Source organism: Paramormyrops kingsleyae, chromosome 22 (genome assembly GCF_048594095.1).
Source record: "Paramormyrops kingsleyae isolate MSU_618 chromosome 22, PKINGS_0.4, whole genome shotgun sequence".
NCBI classification, from domain to species: domain Eukaryota; kingdom Metazoa; phylum Chordata; class Actinopteri; order Osteoglossiformes; family Mormyridae; genus Paramormyrops; species Paramormyrops kingsleyae.
In genome coordinates, this window is record NC_132818.1 from 16,034,553 (window position 1) to 16,050,079 (window position 15,527).

Below are 15,527 nucleotides of genomic sequence, written 5' to 3' on the forward strand. Positions count from 1 at the left end.
AGTCTGATTCACCGCGTATAAGGTATTTTTTGGTTTCTGGCTAAATTCCGTATTTTATGCAAAAAGACGTTACACGCCCCTTCTTTGAAATATAAGCCTACTGGTTTTAATGCCACCAAATAATAAAAAATAATCGTAGGACAATCGTCTCGTAGCAACCGTTGGAAAAATAATATAAACTCTAACATTTTTCCACATGTAGTTACGTGTCAGCGGGATGCCAACAGAATTCCAAAGGCACACTGAATAATACTGTCCCTTGTCTCTCAAGTTAGGGCTAATATGCGCTGCGTCCTTCTAACGTCTTTATACCCAATCGCTCAATCAGTATAATACATGGTAAATTCCTTCTATTCCCTAACCTTTTCGAAAGATACATTTTTCCATCTTTTTCTTCTTATTTTCTGAATCTAAATAAATCCGTAGACATGTGCAATGCTACACTGCGCTCATGGAATTCTCGAGATCAGTCCAAAGGGTCTAAGAATTTTAATCTGTATTGACTGTTGGACATGTAGCGCCTCCTGGCGGTATTAGTAATGAACGACTAAGGATGTCGTAGTCAGGCGTAGAAACGTAGGGTACCGAATCACTGCAGCAACTACTGCGCGCGGTGACCGAAATATATAACAGTGATCAGCATGCATGTTGCAGGGGTTTGTATCAGCTCTCAGATAAATACCAATTTTTCTTGTTAGATGCAGCAGGTGTACAAATAAATATTTTTGCATGCAAAAACAACCAAACACTTCCAAAGACAGGTATACACACATAATAAAGAATAAATTCCCAGTCCACAATACCATCTTGATCCTTTTATTGTGGTCCCCCACAGGATCTAAAAATTATAGCTGGGTCGCAATAATCAGCAAGCCAACCACATGGTCCACCAGACAGGTTCCGTCCAGGTTTCAGGGCTCTTCAGCTCTGTTGGCGATTATTCAGGTCTCCCTCAGTTTAATGCAAGTCCAGTTCTACCCACAGCTGTGTTTTCATTACATCTAAAGTAAGAGGACTGGTAACCGCTGACATGACTTGAAAACTAAACAAGGAAAAAAAATCTTCAGTATAGAGGGAACTTTTTCTCCCTAACCTTTAACACTTTCACTGGACACAGTCTAGTTAACAGCATGAAATTTAAAGACCATATACTGTTTTTTTATGTCTCTTAGAAGCCCCTGTGCCATTTACCACGGAGGTATCTTGGTCCTGATACAAGTCCATGATTTGGAAATTATTTAACTACTAAACAAGGATACATTGCTCAATAGCAAATCCTCAAGGAAGACACAAGTCAAGTAAATAAAGTAATTAAATCAGACTATGTAAATTGTGCAGATTCACACATCCTACATGGGTGGTGGAAACAGAATCTGGAGACGTTTGTGCCTTGCTGATGTTCTGCCTCGATGGTGCCCCCTTGTGGTAGGGTTACAGCTCTGCACCAGGGGGAGGCCTTTGAACTTGAAGAGACAGGGAAGCCGCAGCAGGCTCATCCAGCAGCCAAAGTAGCTCTCCCTGGCTGGGCACAACTCGTGCTGCGGGTAGCGGCGGGCCTTCTCCTCCCTCCAGGACATGCTGGAGAAACCAAAGAACCACAGTCAAGCGCTGCAAATGTTTACTGGTTATACTGGCACCCGACCTATAACTCTCCAATTTTTTATTACTGTCATAATCAAAATTGCCTGTTCCCATTTATCTTATGCTTTAATCCAAAGTAATTTACAGCATAGGAAAAGGCTATAATTTATCTCCTCTCCCTGGGAATCGAATCCGCAATCTCTGCATGGTTAGCACAATGCTCTACTTGTCCAGAATGATTAATATTTGCAAACATAACCCAAAGGGAGATCCTACCTTTAACACGGGGGCTTTGCTGGCCCCAGTGGACACGAAGGCAACACAGCGGGCAGCATTGACCACTGGCAGCGTCATGGTAACGCGCTCAGGAGGGGGCTTCGGCGAGTCCCTGATGGGAGCCACTGTCTTTTTGGTCTCCTACAGAGAAAGCGGTGTCCTGAATGAAGTGTGTGACCGTGCTTTGTGTGTATACGACATTCCTGCAGATCTGGGGCACATGCAGATCATTGATCATGGCAACTTTTATTCGGAGACGGGCGAGAAACTGTTCCTTTGAAAAAAATTATCACTTTAACCATGCAAAGGAACACCAAATGCTTGCCTTTAACAGCATATAGCTGTGCATATAGCAGCCATTATGCTATTACCAAGTATTATGATTGCCATTCTAGATCCATATTATTTCTATGTCTGATCCTATCTTCCGTGCATGATAAGATGGCAGGTTTTATACGTAAAATAAAGATTTCATTAATTTCATGACAGTATTGATAACCACAAGCCATATCAAATCTGTAAAAAATAATTACCAGAAAATTTGCTTAAATAATGGATTCTCCTGAGAAAAATGTGCGAAGCACTTTCAAGTTTGAGAATGAAGGTAAGTCTTACCTCCAGTAGGGGGTGATCTGGGAAAAGTGAGCAGGTATGTCCATCCGGGCCCATGCCCAACAGCAGCAGGTCAAAGACCGGGACCTCCTCACCTGGGAAGGTCTACAGACAACACAGAAACCCATCACACAGCTGACCCTGCTGCTAAGCACTGTTCCAGGACAGATTTTCCTATACGCACATAAGTAATTAACCAATTACTCCTTGGGTATGAAAAAAACAATTAGCCCATCTGTCCGGCTATACTGAAAATGACAACCATACCCTCTTCAGCTAAAACAAAATTAAGAATGTTTAGGAACTGCAATACTGTATAATAGACAGCTCATAAGCTGTGGACTTACAGTAACGACACACACACACACACACACACACACACACACACACACACACACACACACACACACACACACACACACACACACACACAGGAGCAGGGCCAGTTGCACACAATCATCCGCACATCTGTGAGCAGGTGTATGTATGTGCAGTCTAGGTATACATTCCATTATGAGGACCAAATGTCCCCACAATGTGATAAAAACCTGTTATTTTGACATTGTGGGGAGCATTTTTTTGGTCCACACAAGTGGAAATTCAATTTTAGAAAAATCTGTGACTGTAATGCAAAAACTAAAAATGCCAGGGGTTAAGGTTGTCATTGTTGGGATTATGGTTATTCCTATAGAAATCAGTGGGTGGTCCCCACAAGGACATGAGTACAGGTGTGTGCGCTCACCTCACTCAGCTTGCGGGCATAGTCTTCTGCACACTCTTCCACGGGTAGCGAAGGGTTAATAGTTAGAACAGCATCTTCTGGAATATTTATTTTGGAGAGAAGCTGATTCTGAAATACAGCAGGGGAAGGAACGTACATTGATATGTCTGGCTGAGATGTGGATAGTCAGGACGTGCAACCTCCAATGAACATATATACAGAACCAAGCCGGTTATAGCTATCAGTCTTTTCCAGGTCATTTATTTTGGACTCGATCTAGGAGTTTAATGACTACTTTGCTTTTCACCTTATACAGTCCGTAGGTGCTTTCTTCATTGTGAAATGGAACCAGCCTCTCGTCACAGAAGCCCACGATCCAAGCGCTGCTGTCGAGGTCAGGGAGGGCTAGTAGCTCCCGGCTCAGCATGGAGACCAGACTGCCCCCCGACAGGCCGAGGGAGAACCGGCGGCGCTGGGAGCTACAAGCTCGCTTTGCACGGGAGGACACCAGGCGAGCCAGCGCCGGACCCATCTCCTCCGCGGAGGGGAACACCAAAACCTTTCTACTGCACATAACTGAAAGGAAAATAAGAGGACAACAAAGGAAGGTTCTACAGTAAATATGATCTAATTAGGCAGTAGATACCGCTGATGTCCTTTACCGCCGACATCATGAATTGGCAGAATTCGTATTTGAAAAAATAATATACATAAATGCCTGTTTGCAATTTTAGGCTGTGAAGCACGTGAACTAGTATCTGACTTTTAAGAATTCATAAACGCCGAAAATACCGCAAAGGAAAATCATCATCTATAATAACATAAACGGATTGAAATATGCAGATTACACAGGTTAATAAATGGTAAAACCACTTGTGCAATCCCGGAGTTCTCATCCGATTGACTAAACCGTAACGTGTTAATGTGAGTTTCCTCACTAATATTGATATAAGGCATAACATGCGAATTTACCAGCGGCTAGTAGTTAAGGTATTTACTGTATCTTATTTTACACTGATGTTCTGATTTGCAGTACCTTGTTTTAATAATAGGTCTTTAACCAATTCAGAATGACTTTCACCACTCCACTTCTACAAAACAAGAAAAAACCACCCCAAATTTCCGTGTGTGACCGGAATATCATCCGTTGTGTTGCATTGTGGGAGTTGCAGTCCGAAGTTGCTTGCCTCGGTAACACAGTACCGCTGTAGCCTACGTGAATTTAAAGAACAAATGTTTTATTTTTGGTATGTTTTGCGTCGTAGAGTAACACGAATGAAAACGTTGGACCGCGAAAGAATACTGTTGACGCTTGTTCAACCCTGGAGGGTGTTCCATGAAGCAGGATTCCTGTTAGTCATGTCTGTCCAATAAGAGTTTAGGTAGGGAGCATTCCTATTGGACAATCATGACTCAACTAACTGAGAAATCCTACTCCGTGGTGCACCAATGGGTGGCCCATGTTCTTTATCGTTGTTGTACTGTAGTTGTAACAAACTCAAACCCATTGCTGTAAGTATAACAGAACAATGTAAAATGAAAGTGCCTGTGAAGTGTACCGGTAATAAAACTCCCATATTTTATTGGTTATTTTAATGGCTTTAATCCTTCAGAGGAGCTTCACAAAATCAAAGCAAGTTGTGTTGCTCTTTCAAAGGAAGTAGGATTTGAAGAGGTGGAGTGGGGGATGTTGAGGAGCTGCTTGAGTTTCACTCAGAGGACCTCACCACCACTGACCAACAGAAACTCATTGCTGAAGGGAATATGGAAAGTGGGGAGGAGGTAACAATTTCAGAGGTATTCATTCTGCCTACAAGGCACTGCTCCACAGGTGCTGAATTAGCTGCCCCCTGCTATGTCACAACGTCACATATGGGTTGGAGAGAACACATTTCGTTGTTGTGCACTGTGTGCTGTGGTGTGTCAACACTGATCTCTAAATTAATGATCCCGATGCAGAACACAACAGTACAGTAATTCATGGCACCAGATCTTCTTTGGAACCCTACAAATAGCTTCAGGAAAGAACAAAAATGGCAAGGCTGTAAAAACTGCAGTAGATGCATATGTCTTTATTTCCCCACTGCATTTACTCCATGATCCTGCCCTGTCCCAACTAGGGGTGTCTCATGAGATTGTAACAAATTAGCTGATGTACTTTACAGTCCGAATTTTACATTTTCCTCCACTTTAATGTTCCATATTATGTTCCACTTCATCTCTTATTTTAAAGCAAACCTTTTTTGCACCGTGACCCAATTTTAACCAGGCCAGCTCAGCTGTGACCCTATATCAACTATAGGTTTAAATTAACACTATGATCAAGCACACATTGCGCTCTGCAATCAATGCCTATCGCACAGATCTGACTGGGTGTGCCAGTGAACTTTAAGCATCTGTGGAATAGCTACTTGGATTGGTTGAGTGTTCACTAGTTTTGTGCTAAACGTTTGCAGACCCAAGACTCGTTTATATAGGTTAATTGGGGCTGGGAAATCTGATTGTGAATCAGCATATGACCTTGCTGGTTTTAAAATGCTTACATTTCCAATTTGCGACCCTTTCAGAACGTGCTGTGACCCAATTTTGACCCATGGGTTGAGAATCGCTGTTTTAAAGGATAGATCTAAAGCAGTGTTTACCAATCCAGCCCTCGGGGACCCCATGTTTTTTGTCCCTCCGAGCTCTCTATTAGACAGTACACTTTTTTGCTCCCTCGTGAACTGTCTATAAATAAAATAAAATAAAAGCCAGTGCTACCATTATAGGTGATATACGGTATGTGGTGGCATCCTTCAAAGAAATCCCCAAAGACAATTAACATGTGTGTTAATGTATAACTGTAAACCTGGTGTCCAATTAGAGGCAGAAGTATCAACCTAGTATGAGGGGAGCTGAATTATTGCAGGAAAATGCTGAGTTGTGTGATTTTTGCAGGCACAGTTGGGGCTAATTATGAGGGTTTTACGGTTGGCAGTTGTGGCAGACATTGGCAGACTAATGAATGACAGCCGTACTGCCTGCAGGCTGGAGATGCATGGCAGCCAGAGGGAGATAGAAACTCTGAAGCTGTGTCTCATGGAGGCGGAGCTGAAAGCCGTCCGGCAGCATCTGGCTGAAACGGAGACGCGAAGCTTCGCCTGCGGTCGTTCTATCAGTGCTCAGAATGCCAGGGAAGCAATGGTACAAGGAGGAGCTGTGGCTGGTTTGAAACCTAGAAAATGAGCTGGACTTCTTGTAGAAAATGTTTAATTTCAGTTTCAGAGTAAATCTCATTACCCTCAGATAATCTGTTTGATACTAATTTTATTCTAGGCTTTCAAGAATTGTAGATGTTGCCAGGGACTCACATACACTAGCTCAGTGTTTCCCAGTCCGGTCCTTGGGGACTCACAGACAGTCCACGTCTTTACTACCGGGAGCTGGGTGGGAGCAAAAACGTGGATTGTCTGTGGGACCCAGAGGATTGGATTGGGAAACACTGAGTTAGTGTCTGATAGCTGATAGGCGTGTAAGAAATTGTGCTTTTAAAGTCCTGCTTGAATAAATTTAGTGAGAACCAGAAAGAGGTGGCAAGTGAACAATTCCAGTGGGTCAGTGTCACCCAGCTGCATGACTGTTCCATCATTTGACCACCATTTTAACTTATTTGACAAAATGTAGACCACCTTGTTGTTAGGTGGCTCTCTTTCTTTTGGCAGTTTGTTGCCGAGTGTCTATCTAATTTCAACATGGCGACTTGGTTTGTTTGTAGTTTGTTTGTAATAATAAAAATAATAATGCAGCGACAAACCCAATGAGTCATGAAGAGTTATTATTAAGCTTTAACATGTGCAGAACAATATATGAGGTGCTACTGTACCAACAAAAATATCTCATGTAACATGGTTGTAGTGTCCACATTTTTCTTTGTAATTAACAAGTTAACTTGTCCAGGATGTAAACCAGTTTCTGTCCCCCCCCCGCGCAACCCCCCCCGGCAACCGTCACCAAAACAAGCTATTAGTTATAGGTAGTTAACACATTCTTTGCAAGACCCACATATTTCATTATTGCGTGCATCCTCATTAGCCCAGAGCTGAAGATAGTTCTTTGTTTGACAGGTTCGTGAAATATAGGCCTAACACAGCTGCAGAATGTACAGATGTTCAGGGTAAGCGCCTGATAAAAGGTCCAAAGGAATAAGATCAATGGGTCCCTCATCCCTGCAGAAGACGAAGCAGAGTGAGCCTGAGTGTATCAGTTTATTATTAGCAAGAAATGTACAGACAGCAAAAAAGCCGGATGAATGTCGACAGAAGGGAAACACAGTTAATTTCAACACTGTGTGGAATGCATTTCAAGCATCTTATTAATAAAAAAATGCAGCTGCAGAGGCATTCTCAGAAGGAGCGATTTGGTAAAGATCAGTTTGTTTACGCAGGACAGAAATCACTGATCTGTGCCAAAGGTTTTGTTTTTGAAGAAAAGTCATCTGAATTCACACGTACACATTGACACAGTTTTGCTGCACATGTGTGAGAAGAGCTTCTGTCAGTTACGCAGACAATAATAGAGGAGAAAAACCACACCATGCTCAGTGTGGTGATCATTTCACTACCAAGCAAAATCTTAAAAGTCTACTAGTTGGTTCATGCAGGAAAGAACTTGTACGGTGTGCAGGAGGATTTTTTTAAAGAAAAGGAATCAGCTTTCATATATAAACATTTATACAGAAGAGAAAATATGTATGTTTTTGATTTGGGCAGAGATTCACGGATACAGATTTATACACAGCACCCGCTGTGAAGAGAAACCTTTCAGCTGCACTGAGCTGAGTTTGAGAGCAGAGAGAAGGAACTGGATGCAAGACACTTATGATTAGGACCACAACCTCCGAGTTGAGGTGTGGATAACGTGCGCACATGTTCCGTGTGCAGAAACCAGTGCTTTTCACACTTTGCAACAGTGACGTTGCTGCTGCGGTTTGGACTTCAAGTTTGGAGATAATAAAATAACGGTTACATTTTCAGTGTCTCTGATTGGATTGGGGGGGGGGGGGGTCACGGGACACGGGAGTGCAGTGGTTAGCACTGTTGTCTCACACCTCTGGGACCTGGGGTTGAGTCTCGGCCATGTCATTGTGGGGTTTCCTTTGAGTACTCCAGCTGCGACCCACCCACCCCCAGTCCAAAAATATGCTGAGGCTAATTGAAGTTACCAAAATGCCCGTGTGTGTGCGTGTGTGTGTGTGTGTGTGTGTGTGTGCCCTGCAATGGATTGGCACCCCATCCAGAGTTGTTCCCTGCCTTGTGCCCATAGGCTCTGGCAACCCTGAATAGGACAAGCAGTTACAGAAGATGGATGGATGGATTGTTTTCTTATTTGGTACCATTGAGGTTCCAGTTCCAGTTCCTCTCCTCCAGGTTCCAGTTCCTCTCCTCTCATGGCTATCTTTTCAATGTTCTATTAGGCTTTGGAGACCTGCACACTGCCATGTGAAAATAGGAACCACTATCTGTCATGGTGCATCCAAGGAAAATAAAAAGTTAATTTTATTAAAAATACATTCTCCAGATGTTGCACTCTTTGTTCCATAGTTCCCTCCTGCAGTACAAAAGACTGGATTGATGTTACCATTGTACACTCTGCTTTGACAATTTTATTTTTTTTAATGCAAGTAACGCATGTCTTTATATTTGTAGGGAGTGAATATGTGCTAATCAAGTCATTTTTTCTCTCTCGGTTAAGTCCTGTGCTGATTTGGCTTTAGCGAAGGGAGGCCATGCATGTATCAAAACATGGGAATTCTGTTAATTGGCTCTTTGTACGACAGCTTCGGCGTTAATGGAAATTCGGCTGGTTTGTTTCTGGTCTGTGAAAAACGGCACTGGTTTGCACATGCTGTTCACAGGACCTGCCCGAACTTGTGATCAACGTACGACGTACATCGACTTTGTAAATCTTCCTCCAAAGCACCAATTAACGAGTAAATTAGAGAAGGGCTTTAAGATGCATGCCTCGTCTTACCTCCACGGATACTAAGGGGAGTATTTTATTTCAATTTTGTGGCTGGCGTTAGCTACATCTTAGGCTAATAAACATTACTCCCGGACAGTGATATAGCCTATGGTATGCATGTTCTAATGAAGTATCTATGAACATCCCCAGTTATTCTAGCGGAGAATGTCTAACTTAATATGTGTTCTATATGTGCTTAAGTACATATTATGTTAATCTATGTTTGCTATTCTTAGTGTCAAACAGAATCACGGCAACAGGAGAGGTTGCTGTACGGGACTTTTGCTTCAGATCCATTAAGAAGCACGACAAACCACATAGCGTAAAAATGGGGCAGTACTACATGGTCATTTGTCAGAGCTCAGCTGTTCAATGTTCAGATTTGTGTTGCATGTGGCCACATCCCATTTGTTGTTGCACGTGTTTACCTGTTTACCGTGTTCACGAGATGAGCCCATGGAGCGATTATTCTAACTTTATTAAATAAATAAATTTGTGGAAATGAACACATCGTGACATGTTGCAGCAAATAAATATGTGCGCATTAATAAATGTATTGTAAAATGTGACAAACTATATGAACTGTTAGCATACATATTTTAATTAAAAGAAATCTTCCTGTTTTAATTATTTATTGCTGGTTTTATGTTTTTGCTACTGCACATAGAGTTGGTGGTGCAGTGGTTACCGTCGTTACTTCACACCTCTGGAACCGCCAAGGTTCCATGTGTGTGGAGTTTTTAGGTGTGCGTGGAGAATTAAAACTGTTATATTTTGAAGATGTTGGGCACTTAGGAAACAATTTAGTGTTCATTGTATTGTTTTTCTAGCTTCTGAAACACTACTATGGAGGGAAATCCCGGACATTTTTCAAAAGCAAACGGTAATGCAAATTGCATTTGAATTATGTCACACTTTATGCGTCCACATATGGAAAACGCAATTGCAAATGCAATTCCTTTTGAAAAATGTCTGGGATTTCCTTCCAGACACAACTTCATCCTTTCTTGCACTCATAAGTTCCTCCAACTGGAAGCGAGTGAGCCGTATTTCGCGCTTGCAGATATGACGTAACCGCTTTATTTGCAAAAGCCTATTATCCAGTCAAAAACCGATCCAGAACAGAATAGCTGTAACCTCCCATATGATGAAAATGTCTGCAGACTGAACCTACTCATTTGCAATGCACTAGTGCAGAATATCAATTCAAATATATAATATTTATAATTCAAATATATAAGAATATCAAATATCACACTGCGTATCAATGTCCCGTGAACACAACGTTACGTCTCCGACGGACTGAAAAAGCGGGATATTAACAAGTAAATCCGTTTCGTCAAAATTAAGTGCGGCTATTCCCTAGGGTTTACGGTAAAGCATCCCATCAGCACCCTCTGCCTCACTTCCGAAAATAACCGAGGCGCGCTCAGCTACTAGTGGCCAGATAGTAGAAGTCATATAACAGTTAATATAAGCAGAAAATAATCGGCATATAGTTAGAAAAAAAGTAATTGGCAATTTTATGATAAAAATGTTGAACTGCCTTTCTTTTCAGGCACAGCTCTCCTCGATCATGGGGGTGTTATCCAAAGCGGCCGTGGCAGAGATTATCAAACTTGTGGATGAGGGATCCGCTGTGCTGCGGTTAGAGATGCGCCAGAGTCAGACGGAGAATGAGGAGCTGAGGAGGAAACTGCGCCTCATGGAGACGGAGCTGAAGATCGCCCAGCAGCGGGTGATGGGCAGGACCAACGGCTGCTCCCTCGGCCGGTGCTCCGTCGGAGTGCAAACCGGCGACGAAACCGGAGCATTGGAAAAGGGTACTGACGTTACTTATACAGGCAGCGCCTTTGTCAAAACTTAATGAAAACTGTTTGCAGCTCATCATCAGATGTCTTCTAATCCCAACCTCGGAGCGCAGCTGTCATGACCTTTAATGGTCTTTTGTTAACATGTACATAAACCGTCCAGGAGATACAGGAGTTAACAGCATCTATTATGCTTATAACCATAACAATTATTGGCATGCAACACAAAATGTTGCTGCTCGGTGTTTTGCTTTTGTTGTTGCATTTATTAATTAGCGATCGCGTTATTGTGAGCGTTTTGCAGAGTTTACCGACTTGTTTCAGGGAAGGAGCGCTGTCCCACCATAGAGGGTGTCTTTGGGAAGGAGTGGTGCTTCAGCCTGTGGAGCGATGGAGAGCCGTCAGCTGCAGAAGATGAGGACGCTTTGCAAGCTGGTTACACGAAGAGCAAGGTCCGTTGGTGATTTTTTCCTTAACCTTGCTATTGTGTTATCGTTTTAGACCCGTTTGTAAGTTTACAATGCATAAAAGCACCACAAAAACTTGTGTACTGCATCAAGGCTTGTGACTTTGTCAGGAACCTCTATTTAGACAAAATAATAATTAAAAAATCACTAAACATTTTTTTTCAGTAGGCAAGGCATGCCCATACATGTAAGGCAAGATAAGACCAATTCAGTTTATTTATATAATTCTCTTGAGGTTTATTTTTCCATAATTTTTTTCATTGAAAACGAGAGGTATGCTGTCAAAAGAAAGGTCCAGAAAGCCACACCAAAAATATTAAAACAAATCTTTTCATGGATAAGCCTAACAAGGTAACCAAAAGGTAAGAACAAATTGGATGACAAATAATTGTTTTGAGGGTATTTTATGGCTGATTTAAGACACGGGTCGGCACCAACCTGTTTAGCATAAGAGATAGCAACAGAAAGCTAAAACAGGAGGAAGGTTAAAACTGTCACCAACTGTGTTCTGCCTTATACTGAGGTGCTGTCTCGCAAAATGTATTTAGCTGTGTCCAGTTTTGTAAATTTGCATAATTATTTAATAACATCTCGGGCATAAAAAGCAACTAATTTTACATGCCACTAATGAATGATTTTAAGACTTCTTAAGGGTGAAACAGGTTTGATGGTGGTAAAATATATTTACTTTTTAGAGTTGAAGTGCGTGTTTGTGGATTGTGGTCTCTCTGTGGCAGGAACATTTAAAAAATAAACATCCGGCATTTGACATTTGAATGGACTTGGCATGACTCTGGCCCATTCGGTTATGTCTGAATCGTTCCTCTTCTATAGTTTGCAGGAATGGCAGACAAGCCTGTGATTCCTGAAGTCGCGGATGCTTCCGTGGAAAAAAAACATTGGGTTACTGAATCCAAGGGAGGCCCGAGCATCACACAAGAGAGTAAGTGGGCTCCCGTTTTTTGGTCTGCAAAAATGTTCTGTGATCATTGCAGGTCCAGAAAGAGAAATCCAGGCCAAGATTTTGTGTCAATCAACCATTTGAGTAAATAGAGTCACAGTCACAGAGTACTCAGCTGGTTGGTTGAAACAAAATTTTGGTCTGGATTTTTACTTTTTGGACCTGAACTTTCCACCTCTGAAGATGTTTAAATGTATAAAATGTAGATAAATGTGAGATAGTGGATGGATGGATTTTTCTTGTCCTTCTGGGGCTCCCTGAAGAGGCTCTCCTGCCCCATGCCCAAGCCATGCTGTGGTGAGCTTTCGGGAATGTGAGCATTCTGCCTTTGGATGCCTGCCTTGGGGCCTGGATTGCTGGGTTCAGGTTGCTGTAGCTCTCATGCTGGGAATGAGTATGCAGTAGTGATCAGCATGGACATCTCCCAAAACAGGAATAACAGATTGGAAAGCAAGACGTGAGGTGTAACTTTCACTTTTAACACTGCCTGACCTGGTTTAAATGAAGTTGCAACCATGTTCCATCCATCCATCCATCTTCTATCTCCATCCTGGTCATGGGGTGGGTGGGGGTTGGGGCTCGAGCCAATCCCAGGTACCACACGGCACAAGGCTAGGTACACCCTGAATGGGGTGACTTTCTATTTCTAAAATAAAATAAAATTCAGCTTTTTATCTGAAGTAAAAACAGAATGCAGCTCACCTCAAGTGGAAACAAGACCGTGCGTAAAGGAAAATACAAAATAAGGGGTTTCTTTTGTTCTATTCGCCCCTTTTGCTCTGATGATAATATTCTAATTCACCGCAGTGTCTATTTTAAAAAGCACATCGGTTATGTCTGTTCGTGTGAAAGCCCCAACCTCAACCGCCATAATAAGCATATCACTAGTGCAGGAATGTGGCGGCCCCCTGACCACAGGGTGGCTGCCATGGCAACTGCCCAGGATCTCGTCACAGGTGTACACCAAGGCACAGTGGGAGGTGACTCTGAAGCACGTCTGTAGCAAAAATGTGGGAAAAGTGCAAACCAACCCCTTTTTTTTAAATTTTATTTTTGTTGCCTTAGTCAAACGGTCTTTGAAGGATTTTCCCCACCACTATTCACCTTTGCGTTTATTCGGCAAGCATAATCTGTAAAATGAATAATATTAATACCTTAATTATGTAGTTCATGACAGGAGATTGTGCTGTACTTGTGGGGGGGAGAGAAAAAGGGTGTCCAGGCACTGGCGGGGGGGGGGGGGGGGGATGAGTGTGGATCAAGACTCAACAATTCTTTACTGTAAATACGTCCATGTGCAAGTACACAGTGTGTTGAAATACTGATTCCCTTGGTCCCCCTATGGTGCTAACACATTACTAACATCATCAAAACCAAGTAATACAATACAATATAAATATAAAAAGTGTACAAAAATCATGGCATAGCTTTGGTTTGGAGGAGTTTCAGAGCCTCAGCCATGTCTTAGGCTATACGCACACTTGGCCCGTTTGCCTGAGATCGTGCCCGAGCAAGATTACCCCCCCCTCCCTACTCCCCCACTCATCTGTGCTCACAATGCGTCTAACATTCCAGGCCCGAGCACACTTTCGTTATCACTGTGAGAATTTTTGTGTTGAAGAAAACAAGGAAGAAAAGCAGTATCGCACAGCACAAATCGATTCCATGATTAAAGTCCTTATTTTATGGCTCATTTCGAGTCGGTCCTGTTATAGATTTATTGAGTCTGCAGCAAAACGATTTTCATTTAGTCATGTTACACATATAAGAAAATATTTTACCAAGTTTTGTGTGTTGAATCCAGTTGTTACAGCCCAAATTTCCAGCGGACACTGTACCTCTGCTGTAGACCAAAGTGATCCCTTTGCTACCATGTTTGTCCAATGGCCAGTAATGTCTGTGTTCCATGCTCGGGCACGGTAAGCGAACTGTGCCAAAATCCAACTGAACTGTACCCAGGCCCCCTTGACGAGGTAGATCTGAGCACGGTTCAGTTGAACTCAGGCACGATACGAGTCTAGTGTGATCTCTAATGGAGCAATCACACCCGTCAAAAGAACTGGACTTTGGGGGTCAAACGTGCTCGGGCAAGGTACAGATCACCTGGAGTGACTTCACCATTGGTGTAGCCCTGTCTGTCAGTGCCTGATATGTCCTGATGTTCCCAAACAGGACAGGATGAGTTTGGTGACAGTTCTGCAGAGGTGTCTCATACCGAGGACGGCATCAGTGAGGAGCTGTGTGATGCGGGGACCTTGCTTCTGGATCCTCCCGAGCACGAGGTCCTTGAGCCCGTCGCTGCAGTCGGTCGCGGCGAGCAGGACATGGAGACTGTGGCCTCAGGCATCGGCGAGGAACCCGACCTGGATGCCGATGTCTCCGGCGGACATTTCCTTGGCTATGGGAGCTTCGGCACGAACGTGAGCATTGCCAAACCCGGCAACTCTGCCATCGAGGGGAGGTATTTCATCTGCTCAATCTGCGGGAAGAGCTTCGCCTATCTCAGCTACCTGAAGATACACCAGCGCCGCCACTCGGGGGAGAAGCCGTTCAGCTGCACGGTGTGCGGCAAGAGCTTTGCCCAGAAGGCGTACCTGACGCTGCATCAGCGCACGCACACCGGCGAGAAGCCCTACAGCTGCGCAGAGTGCGGGAAGAGCTTCTCGCAGAAGAGCTCGCTGAACTCGCATCTGCGCAGCCACACCGGCGAGAAGCCCTACAGCTGCGCAGAGTGCGGGAAGAGCTACGCATACAAACATGGCCTGAACGTGCACCAGTGTGTGGATAGCAGCTGGAAACATGTGGACTTGGTGTAAATAACCGAATAAAATATCAACGTATTAAACAATGTACCCCAACACTTTTGTATGAGAAAATAATATGTTAATCTTGTAAATACCTGTTTTGTACAACAAATCAAATACTGTTAATCTTGTGAATATCTCAGTTTAAGTGTAAAGGTTTATTACTGTATGTGTGATGTACTTTGTTAATTACAGAGCGTGCATTTGACAGCCCCTGTGTCAATGGTGAGTGACTTGAGGCATTATGTGTTTTTAACACGTAAAGCAAGGCCCACGTTCACAAAGCATCTTAAG

At 43.1% G+C, this 15,527-nt stretch overlaps 2 protein-coding genes across 3 annotated transcripts; one reads left to right on the plus strand and one right to left on the minus strand.

The window, feature by feature from the left end:
* Window positions 1-800: 800 nt before the first annotated feature.
* On the minus strand, window positions 801-4,471 carry pgls (6-phosphogluconolactonase). 2 transcript variants are annotated; one of them, XM_023821949.2, is made up of 6 exons: window positions 4,227-4,471; window positions 3,498-3,766; window positions 3,212-3,319; window positions 2,473-2,574; window positions 1,858-1,998; window positions 801-1,578 (listed from the first exon to the last, which is right to left on the minus strand). In XM_023821949.2, exons 2-6 carry the CDS (start codon window positions 3,762-3,764, stop codon window positions 1,432-1,434), a joined length of 765 nt encoding a protein of 254 aa, XP_023677717.1. In that variant the 5' UTR covers window positions 3,765-3,766; window positions 4,227-4,471; the 3' UTR covers window positions 801-1,431. The 2 variants fall into 2 exon arrangements, with proteins under 2 accessions (XP_023677717.1, XP_072561315.1); XM_072705214.1 differs by having other exon boundaries at window positions 4,163-4,285.
* Window positions 4,472-10,581: 6,110 nt separating this feature from the next.
* Window positions 10,582-15,441, plus strand: LOC111849219 (uncharacterized). Its single transcript, XM_023821919.1, has 4 exons — window positions 10,582-11,013; window positions 11,326-11,453; window positions 12,303-12,411; window positions 14,602-15,441. The coding sequence occupies exons 1-4, from the start codon at window positions 10,716-10,718 to the stop codon at window positions 15,243-15,245; spliced, it is 1,179 nt and encodes a 392-aa protein (XP_023677687.1). The 5' UTR covers window positions 10,582-10,715; the 3' UTR covers window positions 15,246-15,441.
* Window positions 15,442-15,527: the final 86 nt, after the last annotated feature.

Coding starts and splice junctions, on each gene's coding strand:
- LOC111849219 (XM_023821919.1), top strand. CDS start 10,716: ATGATAAAAATGTTGAACTGCCTTTCTTTTCAGGCACAGCTCTCCTCG. Junction 11,014..11,325: donor AACCGGAGCATTGGAAAAGG/GTACTGACGTTA, acceptor GACTTGTTTCAG/GGAAGGAGCGCTGTCCCACC. Junction 11,454..12,302: donor CTGGTTACACGAAGAGCAAG/GTCCGTTGGTGA, acceptor CCTCTTCTATAG/TTTGCAGGAATGGCAGACAA.
- pgls (XM_023821949.2), bottom strand. CDS start 3,764: ATGTGCAGTAGAAAGGTTTTGGTGTTCCCCTCCGCGGAGGAGATGGGT. Junction 2,575..3,211: donor ATGCCCGCAAGCTGAGTGAG/GTGAGCGCACAC, acceptor TGTTGTCTGTAG/ACCTTCCCAGGTGAGGAGGT. Junction 1,579..1,857: donor GCAAAGCCCCCGTGTTAAAG/GTAGGATCTCCC, acceptor TGGTTTCTCCAG/CATGTCCTGGAGGGAGGAGA.